Genomic DNA, 19,367 nt, shown 5'->3' with positions numbered 1-19,367 from the left:
CCCTCACTTAAACTGTCGATATCCCTTTGAAGAATCTTTATGTCCTCCTCACAGCTTACTTTCCCATCTAGCTTTTTATCGTCAGCAAACTTGGATACATTACACTCAATCCCTTTGTCCATGTCATTAATATAGATTGTAAACAGCTGAGGCCCAAGCACTGATCCTTGTGGCACCCCACTAGTTATATCCTGCCAACCTGAAAAATGACCCGTTTTCTCTGTTTTCTGTCCATTAACCAATCCTCTACCCATGCTAATATATTACCCTTAACCCCCATGAGCCCTTATCTTGTGTAACAACCTTTTGTGTGGCACCTTATCGAATGCCTTTTAAAAATCCAAATATACTACATCCACTGGTTCCCCTTTATCTACCCTGTTAGTTACATCCTCAAAAAAATCTAATAGATTTGTCAAACACGATTTCCCTTTCATAAAACCATATAGATTCTGCCTAATCATATTATGATTTTCTAAGTGCCCTGTTACCACTTCCTTAATAATGGATTCCAGCATTTTCCTGATGATTGATGTCAGGCTAACTGGCCTGTAGTTCCCTGTTTTCTCTCTCCCTCCTTTCTAGAATAGCAGTGTTCCATTTACGACCTTTCAATCCACTGGGACCGTTCTAGAATCTAGGGAATTTTGGAAGATCAAAACCAATGCATCCACTATATCTGCAGCCACCTCTTTTAGAACCCTAGGATGTAGGCCATCAGGTCCAGAAGATTTGTTGGCTTTTAGTCCCATTAATTTCTCCAGTACTTTTTCTTTGCCAATATTAATTACTTTAAGTTCCTCACTCTCATTAGACCCTTGAGTTCCCCATTATTTCTGGTATAGTTTTTTGTGTCTTCTACTGTGAAGACAGATACAAAATATTTGTTTAACGTCTCTGCCATTTCCTTATTCCCCATTATAATTTCTCCTGTCTCTGCCTCTAAGGGACCCACGTTTACTTTTGCTACTGTATTTCTTTTTACATGCTCGTAGAAGCTCTTACAATCTGTTTTTATATTTCTTGCTAGTTTACTCTCATTCTATTTTCTTCTCTTTATCAATTTTGCTGGTTTCTAAAACTCTCCCAATCCTCAGGCTTACTACTCTTCTTTGCAACATTATAAGCCTCTTCTATTAATCCTTTAACTACTATCCTTAACTTCTTTAGTTAGCCACGGATGGATCACTTTTTCCGTGGAGTTTCTAGTAGGAGGCAATGGAATTAGAGGAGGCAGATCAAAAATTACAAAATGGGTTGGACAAAATATGCAAGTGGGTAGAACAATGGCTGATGACATTTTTTGGGGTCAAATGTAAAGTCCTACACATAGGAAGGAAAAATGGGCAACTCATGTATTTCATGAATAGCAATGAAATAGCTAAGGATAAGATTGAAACAGATCTAGCAGTGTTAGTAGACTCAATGCTCAATCTCTCAACAACAGAATGCAGTACTACACAATCAAAATAGTGGAGCACACAAGGTAGGGAAAGTCATGATTAAATTGGATAGTGCTTTGGTCAGACTGCATCTTGAGTAATATGTTCAATTCTGGTCACTGGAACAAGGGGCGACATTCAAGACCTGGAGACAGTGCTAAGAAAAAACTGAAGGTTTATCACTACTGTTGGAAGTCTGAGATATCATGAAAGACTGGAGAAACTTAAGTTTTTCAGCCTTGAAAGAATCACCTGAGAGATTTGGGGGAAAAATTCGATAAGGGTCGTTTTCGGGCAGGGTATGCACTAGTACCCCACACCCAATGGACCCTACGCTGGCAGCATGTGAACTTCGTGCTGCCTGCTAATTATTATGGTATCTCCGTGCAGCCAGTGCAACCTGCGCTGCTGAGAGGCTGCATGGAGAATGATGAAGTTGGAAATGGGGCGTGCACAGCGCACGTCATCAGCTGCCTGTACCTCTTAAAGATGCAGGTGCACATTTCAAATGACAGGTACACAGCTTACTTGGAGGAGGGAAAGATGGCCACGAGCATAGCAGGACCGGCACGAGAGAGGGCTCCACGCTTCTCTGATGATGCCCTGGAGGCCCTGGTGGAAGGGGTGGACGAAAGGAGGGCCAACACGCAGGGTGGCCGGAGACCCTCCAGACTGCAGCTCCACAGGCATTGACAGGCTGTGGCGCAGGAAGTAAACGCCAGGAGCATTGCACCATGCACGTGGGTACAGTGCCGAAAGAAGTTCAATGATTTGACACGAGTGGTCAAGGTGAGTGAATGCAAGTGTCAAGTGGCACATCCTACCAACTGCACCATTGCTCCATGCATCACACTCCCCGTCACCCACCCACCAACAAACACTGCCCATCCATATGCAATGCTGCACTCAGCATGCTGCATCTCATCCGCACATAGACCACACTTTCAGGCCACACAACCATCACTCACAAATCACACAAACTGGCAGCTATTCGAACACGACAGGCACATCATCCACACACCTTGCAGGACACTCGCTGACACACTGTCCTCTGTCTTGCAGGAGAAGGTGGCGCATAACAGCCGGCAACAGGAGGGACCTGAGGCTGGACGGGCACGTTTACTCATCCTCAGCCACCAAGAGGAGAGAGTGCAGAGGATCATTGGGCAGGCCGTCGCTGCAGCCGTCACAACATGCCGAGCTGGAGGTCCCGATGAAGAGGGTCTCTGCATATCTAATGATCCTTCTCCTTTTCCACATCTCCCTCCTCCCATAATCTTTTCTGACTCACATGCTGCACATGCTGTCAGCACACACATCTTACTTGCTCCTCTCCCCACTCCACAACTCAACCTGTTTCCCTTTGTCATTGCAGATACCCAAGAACACGTGGTGGCACCGTCTGGGGAGGAGGATGAGAGGGACACTGAAGCCGCACCGTCATTCGATCTGACACTTGCTTCCACCAGTTCAGAGACTGACACTGCACGTCCTTTAGAGGTTAGGTTAGAGGAGGGATCTGCACGTGGTGAGACACCGAGCACAAGTGCGCAGGAGCCGGGGCGGGGGGAATGGATACCACAGGTGCCAGGTCGCCGTAGGGCGAGGTCACTCACTAGTTCTGCTGCAGAGGAGTCAGATGAGGACTCCGATGGGCCAGGCTACAGAAGATGGCTGATGGACGTACACCACCAAATGCCTGGGGCACTGGAAAACCTGCCAGAAAGCCTGCGCACAATGACAAGAGGCATGGAGGAGTCCAGCTCCAACTTGGCACAGGGCTTTGCGCACAGCATGGAGCCCATCCTTTCCAACATGGAAGGGGTGGTCACCTCCATCAGCGTACCTGTGGAACTCACCATGATGCAGCGTCCGATGACTGATATCACAGCTTCGATTGCAGCACAAACATCTGTCATCCAAGGTCTGACTGCTGCATTTGGAGCTCAGACTGCTGCCTTGGAAGCTCAGACTGCTGCTATCGTGGGTTTGGGGACCACTGTGGAATGGGATTTCCAGGGCGTCACAGCACTCCAGCAATCCGTTCTCCAGCTGATCACCAGGATTGCTGAGGTGCCGCCCCGGGTGAGTGGCAGTGGCGCTGTGGCAGTCGGACTTGCTGTCCTCTCTCAGGACAGCAGCCTTCCTGCTCCCACCCCTGACACTCCACCAGTGCCCCTGTTGTTGCCGATCGGCCAGCCAGGCCAGACAGCTGCAGCCCAGAGCTGCTCGAGGTCGTCCTCCAAGGCCATCTGCATGCTCCTCCATTGAAGGCCAGCAGCCTCCCACCTGGGTATGGTAGCATAGTGGTTATGTTACTGGACTAGTAATTCAGATGCCCAGACTAATAATTGGAGTTGTGAGTTCAAATCCTGCTACGGTAACTGGGAAATTGAAATTCAATTAATAAGATAAAATCTGGAATTAAAAAACTAGTATCAGTAACAGTGGCCATGAAACTACTGGATTGTTGTAAAAACCCATCTGGTGCACAAATGCCCTTTAGGGAAGGAAACCCTGCTGGCCTATATGTGACTCCAGACCCACAGCAATGTGGTTGATTCCGAAATGGCCGAGCAAGCCACTCAGTTGTAAAATTTTGCTTAAAAAAAAGTCATAATAAGAATAAAACCACACGGACCACGAGGCACCGGACACGACAAAGGCAAACCAAGCCCAGTCGACCCTGCAAGGTCCTCCTCACGAACATCTGGGGACTTGTGCCAAAATTGGGAGAGCTGTCCCACAGACGAGTCAAGCAACTGCCTGACACAGCCATACTCACAGAATCATACCTTTCAGCCAACGTCCCAGACTCTTCCATCACCATCCCTGGGTATGTCCTGTCCCACCGGCAGGACAGACCCACCAGAGGTGGTGGTACAGTGATATACAGTCAGGAGGGAGTGGCCCTGGGAGTCCTCAACATTGACTCTGGACCCCATGAAATCTCATGACATCAGGTCAAACATGGGCAAGGAAACCTCCTGCTGATTACCACCTACCGCCCTCCCTCAGCTGATGAATCAGTCCTCCTCCATGTTGAACACCACTTGGATGGAAGCACTGAGGGTAGCAAAGGCACAGAATGTACTCTGGATGGGGGACTTCAATGTCCATCACCAAGTGTGGCTCGGTAGCACCATTACTGGCCGAGTCCTGAAGGACACAGGTGCCAGACTGGGTCTGCGGCAGGTGGTGAGTGAACCAACACGAGGGAAAAACTTACTTGACCTCGTCCTCACCAATCTCCCTGTCACAAATGCATCTGTCCATGACAGTATTGGTAGGAGTGACCACCGCACAGTCCTTCTGGAGACGAAGTCCCGTCTTCGCACTGAGGACACCATCCAACGTGTTGTGTGGCACTACCATCGTGCTAAATGGGATAGATTCAGAACAGATCTAGCAGCTCAAAACTGGGCATCCATGAGGCGCTGTGGGCCATCAACAGCAGCAGAATTGTATTCCAGCACAATCTGTAACCTCATGGCATGGCATATTGCTCACTCTACCATTACCAACAAGCCAGGGGATCAACCCTGGTTCAATGAGGAGTGTAGAAGAGCATGCCAGGAGCAGCATCAGGCGTACCTAAAAATGAGGTGCCAACCTGGTGAAGCTACAACTCAGGACTACATGCATGTTAAACAGCGAAAGCAAAATGCTATAGACAGAGCTAAGCGATTCCACAACCAACGGATCAGATTAAAGCTCTGCAGTCCTGCCACATCCAGTCGTGAATGGTGGTGGACAATTAAACAACTAACGGGAGGAGGAGGCTCTGCAAACATCCCCATTCTCAATGATTGCGGAGTCCACCACGTGAGTGCAAAAGACAAGGCTGAAGCATTTGCAACTATCTTCAACCAGAAGTGCCGAGTGGATGATCCATCTCAGCCTCCTCCCGGTATCCCCACCATCACAGAAGCCAGTCTTCAGCCAATTCGATTCACTCCACGTGGTATCAAGAAACGGCTGAGTGCACTGGATACAGCAAAGGCGATGGGCCCTGACAACATCCCGGCTGTAGTGCTGAAGACTTGTGCTCCAGAACTAGCTGCGCCTCTAGCCAAGCTGTTCCAGTACAGCTACAACACTGGCATCTACCCGACAATGTGGAAAATTGCCCAGGTATGTCCTGTCCACAAAAAGCAGGACAAATCCAATCCGGCTAATTACTGCCCCATCAGTCTACTCTCAATCATCAGCAAAGTGATGGAAGGTGTCGTCGACAGTGCTATTAAGCGGCACTTACTCACCAATAACCTGCTCACCGATGCTCAGTTTGGGTTCGGCCAGGACCACTCGGCTCCAGACCTCATTACAGCCTTGGTCCAAACATGGACAAAAGGGCTGAATTCCAGAGGTGAGTTGAGAGTGACTGCCCTTGACATCAAGGCAGCATTTGACTGAGTGTGGCACCAAGGAGCCCTGGTAAATTTGAAGTCAGTGGGAATCAGGGGGAAAACTCTCCAGTGGCTGGACACATACCTTGCACAAAGGAAGATGGTAGTGGTTGTTGGAGGCCAGTCATCTCAGCCCCAGGACATTGCTGCAGGAGTTCCTCAGGACAGTATCCTAGGCCCAACCATCTTCAGCTGCTTCATCAATGACCTTCCCTCCATCATAAGGTCAGAAATGGGGATGTTCACTGATGATTGCACTGTGTTCAGTTCCATTCGCAACCCCTCAGATAATGATGCAGTCCGTGCCCGCATGCAGCAAGATCTGGACAACATCCAGGATTGGGCTCATAAGTGGCAAGTAACATTCACGCCAGACAAGTGCCAGGCAATGACCATCTCCAACAAGAGAGAGTCTAACCACCTCCCCTTGACATTCAACAGCATTTTCATTGCCGAATCCCCCACCATCAACATCGTGGGGGTCACCATTGACCAGAAACTTAACTGGACCAGCCATATAAATACTGTGGCTACAAGAGCAGGTCAGAGGCTGGGTATTCTGCGGCGAGTGACTCACCTCCTGACTCTCCAAAGCCTTTCCACCATCTACAAGGCACAAGTCAGGAGTGTGATGGAATACTCTCCACTTGCCTGGATGAGTGCAGCTCCAACAACACTCAAGAAGCTCCACACCATCCAGGACAAAGCAGCCCGCTTGATTGGCACCCCATCCACCACCCTAAACATTCACTCCCTTCCCCACTGGCACACAGTGGCTGCAGTGTGTACCATCCACAGGATGCAGTGCAGCAACTCGCCAAGGCTTCTTTGAAAGCACCTCCCAAACCCGCGACCTTTACCACCTGGAAGGACAAGAGCAGCAGACACATGGGAACAACACCACCTGCATGTTCCCCTCCAAGTCACACACCATCCCCACTTGGAAATATATCGCCGTTCCTTCAGCGTCGCTGGGTCAAAATCCTGGAACTCCCTCCCTAACAGCACTGTGGGAGAACCTTCACCACACGGACTGCAGCGGTTCAAGAAGGTGGCTCACCACCACCTTCTCAAGGGCAATTAGGGATGGGCAATAAATGCTGGCCTCGCCAGCGATGCCTACATCCCATGAACGAATAAAAAAAATGCTCCAGCCACTGGGGAAGCACCTCGTAGGAGCACTAGGATAGATAAAGGTACACGAACAAAAGGCACTAAGGGAATGCATAAGGGTGAATAGTTCTGTTATGTTTGCATAATTTCTTTTATTCATTGATAAATGAGACTTTGATTTTGCATTTGGTGGTGGTTTTTATTTGTGCAATGAGCTGAGAGGGAAACCAATGTGTAATCAGATGGAGGGCGATTTGATTGTCTTGTGGGAGCGGAAAGGTGGGGAATGTAGGACTGTTGGTGAGTTGGGGGACGTAGTTCAAATTATTGATAGCGGGCACGGATCAGGCGAGCACGCACAGCCCTTGCTGACAAGGCGTGTGGTTCCTGTTGCACCCTTGCGTCTTCCTCCACTTCCTCTTCCGGCTCCACCCCCTCCTCCTCCTCTTCATCTACCCCTGGCTCAGGGTCTTCTCCAGTCATTGGTGGCAAAGGCTGGTCCCTCATGATGGCGAGGTTGTGCAGCATGCAGCAGATCACCACGAATCTGCCCACCCGCTCAGGGGAGTACTGGAGGGCTCCTACAGACCGGTCCAGGCAGTGGAAGCGTTGTTTGAGGAGGCCTATGGTGTGCTCCACGATGTTGCGTGTGGCAGCATGGCTGTCATTATAGGCCTGCTGTGCACGTGTGCGTGGGTTCCCGACCGGTGTCATGAGCCATGACGTGAGGGGATAGCCCTTGTGGCCCAGTAGCCAGCCTTTGACTTGCCGAGTCAGGTGAAAGATAGCTGGCATGTTGGACTGCCGCATGACAAAGGCGTCGTGACTGCTCCCAGGGTAGCAGGCATCAACCTCCATGATTCAATCCGTGTGGTCGCTCACCAGCTGCACGTTGAGGGAGTGGAAGCCCTTTTGGTTGACGAAGATGGCTGAGTTGATGGGTGGGGCATGCAGCGCAATATGCGTACAGTCAATGGCACCCTGCACCATGGGGAAGCCAGCAATGCCGATGAACCCCCGTGGTCACTCGTTCTGCTTGTCTCTGTGGAGAGGGAAGGTGATGAACCTGTTCCTCAACTGGTACAGTGTGTCTGTGACCTCCTTTATGCAGCAGTGCACTCCATACTGTGAGATGTTGCACATGTCGCCAGCAGAGGCCTGAAATGCTCCTGAGCCGTAGAAATTTAGCACCACGGTGACATTCACAGCCACAGGCAATGCTGTCCTTGCCCTGCTCTGAGGCTGCAGTTGTGGTCACACCAGTTAACAGATATCGGTCACGGCCTCCTTTGAGAACCTCAGGCATCGTATGCAATCCTCCTCGGTCATGTTGAGGTAAGAGAATTGGTCCTGGAAGTCCCTCATTGGGTACGTCCTCCTACTCAGTGCCCTGCGCCTCCTCGTTCTCCGTCTCCTCGCAACTTGACCTGGTGTGCGTGGCCTCTCTGCATGCTCCCAGTCGTGATCAATGCCCAGCGGGAGCCCTAGCAGAGCACCCATGGTTGCCAGGAATGTTGTTCAACCACGGTTGTAACTTTCCGAGCCATAAGGCAGTACCTGCCAAACCACTCTCAAATGTAGTCCAGGAAATCTCAGTAAGAATCGGGAGCTTCAAAAAACACTTCCTACTCCTCCAGCAGCCAGAAGCAATAATCCAGCAACTAACCTGCAACACCTGCGTGGCCCCTTTAAATAGCACAGGTTGGGGGGTCCTTCAGGCACTGTCAGACACGTTCAGATGGTCGGGGTTAAGTCATTGCGTTGAGTTGAGCGTTAAAGTCCAAAATGGTGTCTATCACTTTAAATCAGCTTTGCACACTGCACACATTTTCTCCCTACTTTACATGCTTCCAGCATTCGGTATTTGTGCCTGCGCTAACTCCTATACCAAGATGGCATCTGGTGCACGTCACGCTGGAAACGTGAGTCCGCATCCAAGACGCCATCTTGGATGTCGGAGAGGCCGTGTAGCACCGAACAATGGGTGCTAAATGGCCCAATTTAGTGCCCATTATCTTTTAGTGGTATATAAGATTGCAAAGAGTATTTAAAACCTAAATCGGAAAAATCAGCTTAATCTAAATTGTGAGTAGGACAAGGGGACACAAGTTCAAACTAGTAAAAAAATCAAATTTAGGATTGATGTCAGGAAGTTCTTATTCACACAAAGAATGATCAGTACATGGAATGGATTCCCGGATAGAGTGGTGGAGGCAAAAACCCTGGAATCATTTAGGAAATAATTGGATGCCACAGCGGAGGACTTTAGGGTCTTTCTGGATGGATGAACTAGGATGGGCCAAATGGCCTTTCCCATCTGTAATGATGTTCTGATTGTGTGATCATGCAGTTCATATTATCTAAACATCTGCATTTCTGCCTTGTAACTCTCTTACAGCCATCTGTGACTTTTTCATCCAAATGGGCATTTTCGTAATCTATGTTATAAATTTTCCATTCTGATTTTTTTATGCTGTGTAGGGAGGGCTGACCTCCAAGAATGAAAATGGGGAGTGCGTTTCAGAAGGTTGCCTCCGCCTTAACTTGCAGCTCTGATGATGAACTGAGCTGCATTTCGAACGACATGGACGAGGTAATGGCCGACAGGATGCTGGATGCCAGCCACAAGAAGATAAAGAGACTCCCAGTTCCAATCTGCTCCTTCACATACGTAGAGAAGCTGTACATCAGCAACAACAGGCTGAGGGAACTCCCGAATGAGTTTGAGCAACTGGTCAACTTAAAGATCTTAGCACTGGACTTTAACAAATTTGAAGATGTGCCTAAAGTTGTATGCAATATGCAGAACCTAACCCGGCTCTACCTTGGTAGCAATAGATTAATGACAATTCCTCCAGAGTTCAGGAATCTAGAAAACCTCAGGTGTCTATGGATAGAGAGCAACTATTTCAGAAAATTTCCCAAACAGTTAATTAATATGCCCAGTCTGAAGTCGCTACAGATGGGGGACAACAAGCTAAAGTCTTTGCCAGAGGATCTGGTTAGGTTCATAAGCTTGCGTGGATTTTGGTTATATGGCAATAGATTCGAGGACTTCCCAAAGGTGCTACTGAAAATGGAATTTCTAGAAATCCTTGATGTGGACAAAAATAAACTCACCGAGTTCCCTAATATGGAGCACCTTTCAAGACTCAAACTGCTTTCCTACGACCATAATCCTGCCAAGCACCCACCAAAAGTGGCAGATGGCGTGACATTGGTGGGCGAAGGGGCAGAGGAACTACTGGCTGCCAGGGCTCAACAAAATGAAGAGAATGAGGAAAATGATGAGCTTCTGCATGGCATCCTCAAAAATGGCTCCACGGCGCTGGAAACGGAGGGCAGCTTCTCAGCTTTAGACTGTTCTCAAGAAGAGACATGAGGCCGGCTGCGGATACCAGCCATGGAATATCACATATCAGGCACCGAGTGACAGCTCTATTGAAGTCGTTGTGAGATGGTGTTTAACCCACTCTGGACCAGTGGGGAATGGAGCAGGCAGCTGGAGATATAAATGGCCTTAGGGGCGAAAAACAGGGCAAAAAACTGGTCGAAAAACAGTAGAACGCAAAAAAAAATAGAAAAGTTGGTTATTTCTTTATATAAGCCAATCCAAGTCAGATTACAGGATGTGGTCTTTTAAAACAGCCAGGGCCCTTCTAATGATAGATCATGCTGTGACAGATTTATCAGCCGATTGTGTTAACAGTGTGGATGTGCCACACGCAATTTAGGATCTTATGTGTCTGTATCACCAGATTAACTCAAGAATGTCTGTGGCCCTGCATCGCAGCGATAAGGTAACGGGGATAATACTTTGTAAGAGACAGTTGTCAAATGATACCAATAACAGTGTTATAATTACCACAGTAATAAAGAAGGAGGGTTTGTTTTCATATTGCAATAAGATTTGGGGTGACAGTTACATATTTATTAATAAGTCGCTCTTACTAATAAATTTGTAATGAATGGAACAAAATAATGTGTCGCTAGAATGTGGTTACTCTTGTGCAATGGATCATATTCAGCGCCATTATTAAACTCCATTCATCACTTTGAAAATAAGCTGTTTCATCATTTGTTTACATGTTAGAATAATTCCAACGAGTTAAAAATAACAATTCATTCTGTCCATAGCAGTGGGGGGGTGGGGGGGGGGAACGAGAGAAAGGAAAAAAAACCATATACACACAGTATTTGCATGCAAGACTGCTTTGAGTTTCCATTTCCTTAAATGGCAAGGGAGAGATTTTTTTAGCTGGAAGGGACTGTGCCAGGAATGCAGCTTAGATCTGATCACAGATCCACTCCTTTACTTCCGTTTAGGGAGAAAGGATTCATGATGTTACACAATTATAAACCAGGAAATGAGGGGCGAAAATATTACAATAACTGTGAAAATTGTCGTACAATTGACATGGAATATTGGGGGAAATCCTGTGTAAAGGTCATCTGCAGCGGCATTAATTGATGCAATTAAATAAGTTCTGCTGGATTTTACCGAAGACAGTTTAATTTCTATTTCCTCCCCTTTCTATTTTATCCCCTTCTCAGAGCAATGATTCTTTCTATGGTGCAATTCCTCAAACACCAGTACCTTACCCGCACCCAAGTGGCCATTCGTCGTGTGTAAGCCCAGAAAATGAATGTCAGCAAGTTATTCAACCGTGCAGGGCATCAGGTACAAGCCCAATCCTGTCCTTACTTCACATTAACAAACACGTACTTTCCAGTATGGGGAAATAATCAAGAACAGACACTCTGGCTGATGTTTCCCTCTAGCCTGGGGTGCTACCGCCAACTGTATTGCTTCAGTTGTTCACTGACTGAGATCAAACCTGAGGCCTGTGATCAGTATGATTACGTTCCATCCTACACAATGCCTTGACCCGCTCAGCCGTCAGGAAGCTGCCAATTTCATTCCTGCTGGGACACCCCATAATATTAACTTAAAACAAGTGTAAATACAGCAGCCATTAATAGGGATAACGGTGAGTTGGCTGCTGTCTTCTGCCATGGCGCTCACGCTCAGAGCCTCTCGCCTCTGCTGCTTCTCTTCCTCTTCCATTATTATGCAGAACAGGGCTATTCCTATTGGGAAGGCCATTCCAGCTGCTTAGTCCTTCTAAACATGTGGGGAGGCGGGGGGGTCTGAAAAATTTCGGGTGCACTGAGACTGACAGCGCTTTGGTTAAGTATAGTGCAGATCTCAGGAAGAAATTTTTTTTAAAAATCACGAAGGAAATTGCTATTGAATTCCAGAAATCTCGATTATGCTGATATCAGGTGATCTTGGGCTGTTTTGGGGCAAAAATCTACCCAAGTACATTATTCGCGTAAATCCAGGAAACTCGCACGAGCTGGCCTTTTGCATGGGGGTGGAGCTATGTAAATGAGCGATAGAGAGTTTTTGCGGGCATATCTCAGAGGCGGTGCAAACAATCGAGGAAATTCCCACACAGGGGTGTTCCAGCATAAAAGTGGCGTAAGTCAGTTACATGCCAATTTCCTTGGAAAAAAACGGCGCAACGCTTTTAGTTACACCAAAACTTTCCAGGAAATTCAGGACGAATAGTTTCCTGTCAAATGGATTTTAACAAAAACAGTAAAGGGAAGGGGTTTGGGGGACGCAACAATATAGGAAACTGTGTCTAGAGTGTAATTAGGAGCTACAGGATGGTCCTCGATTTTGTAGGAAAGCCATCCTACTGACCTGGTGATACACTGAACCCATGCAGTTCCAAACTAGGGGCTGAAGCAGTTCTATAATTATGTGAACATAGAAACGTGGTGGGAAATGGGAAAAATAAAAATACTGTTGGAAAGAAATACAAATGGAAGTGCAGAATTACAGGTTGAAATTGTACTGTCTGACATTACCACCGTGAGCATGTTAATGTATTTTATGAAATCCTTTTGTCAGCTATTTTAGTGAAGGTATTATTTTAAACAGGTTAATCCCTCCATTAAAACAATGGGTAGAGGAAGTTTATACGAATGTGTTTGTGCGTCATGTGCTAATATTACACAGTGTGATTTCACCCCAATAGCGATAATATACAAGAACCTGCAAGTCCACTTCTGGATTGCGTCTCACTTCCCATTACATCTGCTGTTCCATTCATACTCCATGTCGAATGGGGGTTGCGGCTGTGCTCTTCACTAATCATAGACTACGGTCAATTTTAATGAATTCTCAGGAAGTTATGCCACAATGTTGTAAAGTGATGGTGTAACTGGAACAATATTTCTTTTATCTGGCTATTGATGGTACGTGGGGATAACATACTTATCGGCTGGAAGTATAGTCAAATATTTACGATATATCATTTTGGGGACAAAAATGATGTTTTGAGGAGCTAATACAATAACCCTGGTCAGAACTAATGAGGTTTCTGTGTAGAGCACTGCACGGGGATAACTGCCCACTGTTTACATGACAACGATCATGGAAACACTTTCAAGCAGGGTCTTCAGGAATTTGTTTATATATCACAGGTTTTGCTTTATCTACCAAGTTTCTCCCCTCCTCTCCTACACCAGCTGACCAATTCTGGCATAAATCCTCTGATATCTCATCTGAGTGACTGTCTTCACGTGTAAGACTAGAACATGAATGTAGACTATTTGACAATGGGAGGCATGACAACTGAGCCTAATCCTGTCCTCACACTTTCCAGTCGGGGTTCTCTTTCAACCATTCTGACTTGGACATATGGCATCATTTCTTCATAGTTGCTGAGTGTGGAATTTCCTACCTAACACCATTATGGGATCACCATCACTACAAGGACCTCTGCTTTCAAAGGGCAACTACAGATGGGTAACAAATGTGGCATTGCCAGAATGACTCACATCCCAAGAACAAATAGAAAAAGATAGCCATCAGAAGTGGGAACCCTAGTTGATATTTGTTATCCCTGGATCAGGGATGCATTAATCAACTGCAGCACCTCTGCTGCCTATTGGCAGAGAGCAGCTAACTCAGCACAGACCAGCACTGTATCCTGAGACCTTACTGTTTTGTATGGCCTGGTGCTACAATCAGGCAGTGCCTTTACCCACTGTGCCATATGACAGATTTAAGAATGGCAACATCATATAGATGTGATTTCAGCATTGGGTACCACTGTCAAACTTCTAGTGTAAACACAGTGAACACTGTGGATTGGGATATTTACAATTGTGCATTGGCATCTCTTTAAGTAATTATTGTTAAAATGATCAGATGTCTATGAATATTTACAAGGTAGAAAATATTAAACAGTAGCTAGGAGAAAGGTTATCGCTGACCTTTAGGTGATCCATAGCATTCCTGTAGCTGGCATATTTTCAAACAATGAAACCCCACAGTTGACAGAGCGTGTCGTTATACTGGAACCATAAAAGACTTTAACAAGATTACATATTAGACTGTGCTACTTCATTTATGCCATACCTCCATGGAATCAAGCACAAGGACACCAGGTGATTGGGCAGATAGGGCAATTCGACCAAAAGCACCACTCATGTCGGGCTTAAAGAGTTGTGTGCAATGGTACTATCTGGTGACTCATGGCGCAACTGTTGGAACGGCGAGGGACAGTCAAATAGATGAATGAAATACACGGTTTGGAGATTGAACTGAGTCTTGTCCTGCATTAGCACGGAACAGATCCTTGGGCTCTGTTCTGAAACTGCCCCGAATAAGAAAATTCTGATAAAGTTTTGGCTTTTGGTCAGAATCAGGGTCAAATAATCACATTGTGCGCACTATGGCACCACGGTAAGGTTGTCGGTGCACATTGTGCGCACTATGGCACCACGGCAAGGTTTCGGTGCACATTGTGCGCACTATGGCACCACGGCAAGGTTTCGGTGCACATTGTGCGCACTATGGCACCACGGCAAGGTTTCGGTGCACATTGTGCGCACTATGGCACCACGGCAAGGTTTCGGTGCACATTGTGCGCACTATGGCACCACGGCAAGGTTTCGGTGCACATTGTGCGCACTATGGCACCACGGTAAGGTTGTCGGTGCACATTGTGCGCACTATGGCACCACGGTAAGGTTGTCGGTGCACATTACTCTCCCAGTGTTGTTTTGTTTCTGACATTCCTGAAGCTTTTTTTCTGTACTAAAATCCCATAAATTTCCAAGACAAAAAATACTATTTGTATTTGTAAAAAAATACCAAAAGTCCATTTGTTGCATACTGTACCACACCGGTGATGGGATAGTGCAATGTTTTGGAAAACCAACGCATTCCATCCACTGAGAGCTGGTACATGGGTTCGATTCATTACCTTGCTGAATTGCCAGTCTTGATTGCACCAGCGCAGGGAGCCATCAAGCCAGATGTTGTCTCCACCCAGGCAGGAAGGGTGAAGAAATTACCAGTGAAAGGCTTCCCTGTCCTAGTTTTGCAGCCTTCACTGAAAATGGGTCTGAGCAGTTTTTATGGATGCCTAGGAGCAACTCTTCTGCCTGCCTGCTCGGCTGCAGATGGAGCATGACCTGAGGACGCCAGTCGGGTTAAGGAACAAATTGTGCCACATCATGCAAAATCACCTAGTTATCCAGTGGCAGTGAATAATATTTGTAATGTCCAAGGTAATTTTTTTTCTGTCACCACTTTTCTCCCGTCCTCTCCTCAGCTGCTGGCTGTCTTCTTGTACCTCACCAAAGTGGCCATTCCTTTTGTGTGAGTACAAGCAGTGTGTGTCAATAGGCTATTCATTAGTAGAGGCATCAAAGCTGAACCTGATCATGCCATCGTCTGACATGTGCACTTAAGCAGGGGTCATTGGATAGTGATCGGTAGTGGAAAACCCTGCCTGAGTTTTTTAATCTTGCTTGGGGTACTGAGATCAGCTGTAGTGCTGCTGCTGCAACCTGGGGTAAAAGCAGCTGACTTAGCATACACCTGGGATTAAAGCTGGGATATTCCTGGTCTGTGGCTCAGTTCCACTCTGGGAGGCATATTTGCCAAGCCAAAAGGGGGCAGTACCAGGGTGAAAAATAAAACAAAAATCGATAATTATACTTCATAGTTTCAAATTACCTGTTGGTTGACAGTGATGCACGGTATATTCTAGGAATAATTCAGAGACTGTATTAAGATTTCTCGGTCCATTCGTCCCCATAGGTTAAACAGTCCCACTGTTACGGCAAAGAATTCTGGGTGCCAGCTTACTCATGCGAAAGCCCATCAGGAATTGAGTTGCACCTGTGCCACTCAAGGCCCAGATCTCTCACATTCACGATGGAGCACTGGAGCAAGCTTGCTGCTCAGCCGTACTTTTTTATAGATCTGTTCCAGAAGGGCCTGTGTATCTCTCTGCTTACTCCTTCTCAGCGCCTTTTGATGCAAGCTGTTTAAAAAAGCAACAGGACAGCTGACAGGAAGCACAGGATTATAGTTATCTGGCCTCATCTGTGTCTCCCACGTCTATCCTTTTTCTCTCACTCTCTTTTCCTTTTACACGATTTCAATTGCTTTCTACGCTTCGGTTTGATGATATGGTTGCTTCAATATTTACTGCAGTCTCTCATGGTTTCACAGATTCATATTTGTGTGCATTTTTTAATTAACGATACAGCAGCAGTCTCCAACTCTGCTCAACCAATGTTCAAAGGCTGCAAGTGGATCCTGGTGAAACTGTAGTGCATAGGCCATATTATAGACTGTCAAAATAAAAATCAAATAATACATTGAGCCCTGGCAGCAACGTAATTATGTAAATTTGTTGCATAACTGTGCTCAGCCTCAGAGACTGATTCAAGGGTTCTCACTTGCTGCTACAATTTTCTCCTCTCCTCTTTTGACGAGGCTGACTCTTGCTGAAGAGCAGATCCACTGGCACTGGCAGTCCTCCAGGACTATGCCTAAGTGGTTATTCTTCATGTGTAGACATGACATTAAAAGGTGGAGGCCATCAAAACTGACCCAAATCCTGTCTTAAAACCCAAATTTAATATTACCTAATCGCTACTTCCTGATTTACCTCATCTTCTTTCCTAGTCTCTTCAACCCTTGTGATGACCTCCATAAAAGGCCTTTACCTTGCACACTGGAGACGCAATGATATATCTGCTGAATGCCCACTATAGACGAGAGGTACTCCATTTACACACAATATGGAAGTAATTTTAACTTTCGGCAGGGTATATAACGGGCGATATTGGACCAGCTGCCAATCTGGTAGGGTAAATAACGGGCGATATTGGACCAGCTGCCCATCTGGTAGGGTGAATAACGGGCGATATTGGAGCAGCAGCCCGATTGGGTAGGGTGTATAACGGGCGATATTGGACCAGCTGCCCGAATGGGTAGGGTGTATAACGGGCGATATTGGACCAGCTGCACGATTATGTAGAGTGAATAACAGGCGATATTGGAGCAGCTGCCCGATTGGGTAGGGTGTAAAACGGGCGATATTGGACCAGCTGCCCGATTGGGTGGGGTGAATAACGGGCGATATTGGACCAGCTGCCCAAATGGGTAGGGTGAATAACGGGTGATATTGGACTAGCTGCCCGATTGGTTGGGGTGAATAACGGGCGATATTGGACGAGCTTCCCGATTGGGTAGGGTGTATAACGGGCGATATTGGACCAGCTGCCCGATTGGGTAGGGTGAATAACGGGCGATATTGGACCAGCTGCCCGATTGGGTAGAGTGAATAACGGGCGATATTGGACCAGCTGCCCGATTGGGTAGAGTGAATAACGGGCGATATTGGAGCAGCTGCCCGATTGGGTGGGGTGAATAACGGGCGATATTGGACCAGCTGCCCGATTGGGTAGAGTGAATAACGGGCGATATTGGACCAGCTGCCTGATTGGGTGAGGTGAATAACGGGCGATATTGGACCAGCTGCCCGATTGGGTGGGGTGAATAACGGGCGATATTGGACCAGCTGCCCGATTGGGTAGAGTGAATAACGGGCGATATTGGACCAGCTGCCTGATTGGGTGAGGTGAATAATGGGCGATATTGGACCAGCTGCCCGATTGGGTGAGGTGAATAACGGGCGATATTGGAGCAGCTGCCCGATTGGGTAAAGTGAATAACGGGCGATATTGGAGCAGCTGCCCGATTGGGTAGAGTGAATAACGGGCGATATTGGACCAGCTGCCCGATTGGGTAGAGTGAATAACGGGCGATATTGGACCAGCTGCCCGATTATGAAGGGTGAATAACGGGCGATATTGGAGCAGCTGCCCGATCGGGTAGAGTGAATAACGGGCGACATTGGACCAGCTGCCCGATCGGGTAGGGTGAATAACGGGCGATATTGGACCAGCTGCCTGATCGGGTGGGGTGAATAACGGGCGATATTGGACCAGCTGCCCGATTGGGTAGAGTGAATAACGGGCGATATTGGAGCAGCTGCCCGATTATGTAGAGTGAATAACGGGCGATATTGGACCAGCTGCCTGATCGGGTAGGGTGAATAACGGGCGATATTGGACCAGCTGCCTGATCGGGTGGGGTGAATAACGGGCGATATTGGACCAGCTGCCCGATTGGGTAGAGTGAATAACGGGCGATATTGGAGCAGCTGCCCGATTATGTAGAGTGAATAACGGGCGATATTGGAGCAGCTGCCTGATTGGGTGGGGTGAATAACGGGCGATATTGGACCAGCTGCCCGATTGGGTGGGGTGAATAACGGCCGATATTGGACCAGCTGCCTGATTGGGTAGAGTGAATAACGGGCGATATTGGACTAGCTGCCCGTTTATGTAGAGTGAATAACGGGCGATATTGGACCAGCTGCCCGATCGGGTAGAGTGAATAACGGGCGATATTGGACCAGCTGCCCGATCGGGTAGGGTGAATAACGGGCGATATTGGACTAGCTGCCCGTTTATGCAGAGTGAATAACGGGCGATATTGGAGCAGCTGCCCGATTGGGTAGAGTGAATAACGGGCGATATTGGACCAGCTGCCCGATTGGGTGGGGTGAATAACGGGCGATATTGGACCAGCTGCCCGATCGGGTGAGGTGAATAACGGGCGATATTGGACCAGCTGCCCGATTGGGTGGGGTGAATAACGGGCGATATTGGACCAGCTGCCCGATTGGGTGGGGTGAATAACGGGCGATATTGGACCAGCTGCCCGATTGGGTGAGGTGAATAACGGGCGATATTGGACCAGCTGCCCGATTGGGTGGGGTGAATAACGGGCGATATTGGAGCAGCTGCCCGATTGGGTGGGGTGAATAACGGGCGATATTGGACCAGCTGCCTGATTGGGTGAGGTGAATAACGGGCGATATTGGACCAGCTGCCTGATTGGGTGAGGTGAATAACGGGCGATATTGGACCAGCTGCCTGATTGGGTGGGGTGAATAACGGGCGATATTGGAGCAGCTGCCCGATTGGGTGGGGTGAATAACGGGCGATATTG

At 47.5% G+C, this 19,367-nt stretch overlaps 1 protein-coding gene across 2 annotated transcripts in view; it reads left to right on the top strand.

Moving 5' to 3' along the window:
* LOC137327692 (leucine-rich repeat-containing protein 10B) overlaps positions 1 to 11,029 on the top strand; it is a 29,404-nt gene extending 18,375 nt beyond the window's left edge. For both annotated transcript variants that reach the window (XM_067993496.1, XM_067993497.1), the window contains one exon: positions 9,446 to 11,029. In XM_067993496.1, coding sequence (XP_067849597.1) covers positions 9,465 to 10,346 — 882 coding nt within the window. In that variant the 5' untranslated portion in view covers positions 9,446 to 9,464 and the 3' untranslated portion in view covers positions 10,347 to 11,029. The remainder of the gene's footprint in view (positions 1 to 9,445) is intronic.
* Positions 11,030 to 19,367: the final 8,338 nt, after the last annotated feature.

This window comes from Heptranchias perlo, chromosome 12, assembly GCF_035084215.1.
Source record: "Heptranchias perlo isolate sHepPer1 chromosome 12, sHepPer1.hap1, whole genome shotgun sequence".
Classification (NCBI taxonomy): domain Eukaryota; kingdom Metazoa; phylum Chordata; class Chondrichthyes; order Hexanchiformes; family Hexanchidae; genus Heptranchias; species Heptranchias perlo.
This window is presented reverse-complemented; position numbering and strand designations above follow the sequence as displayed.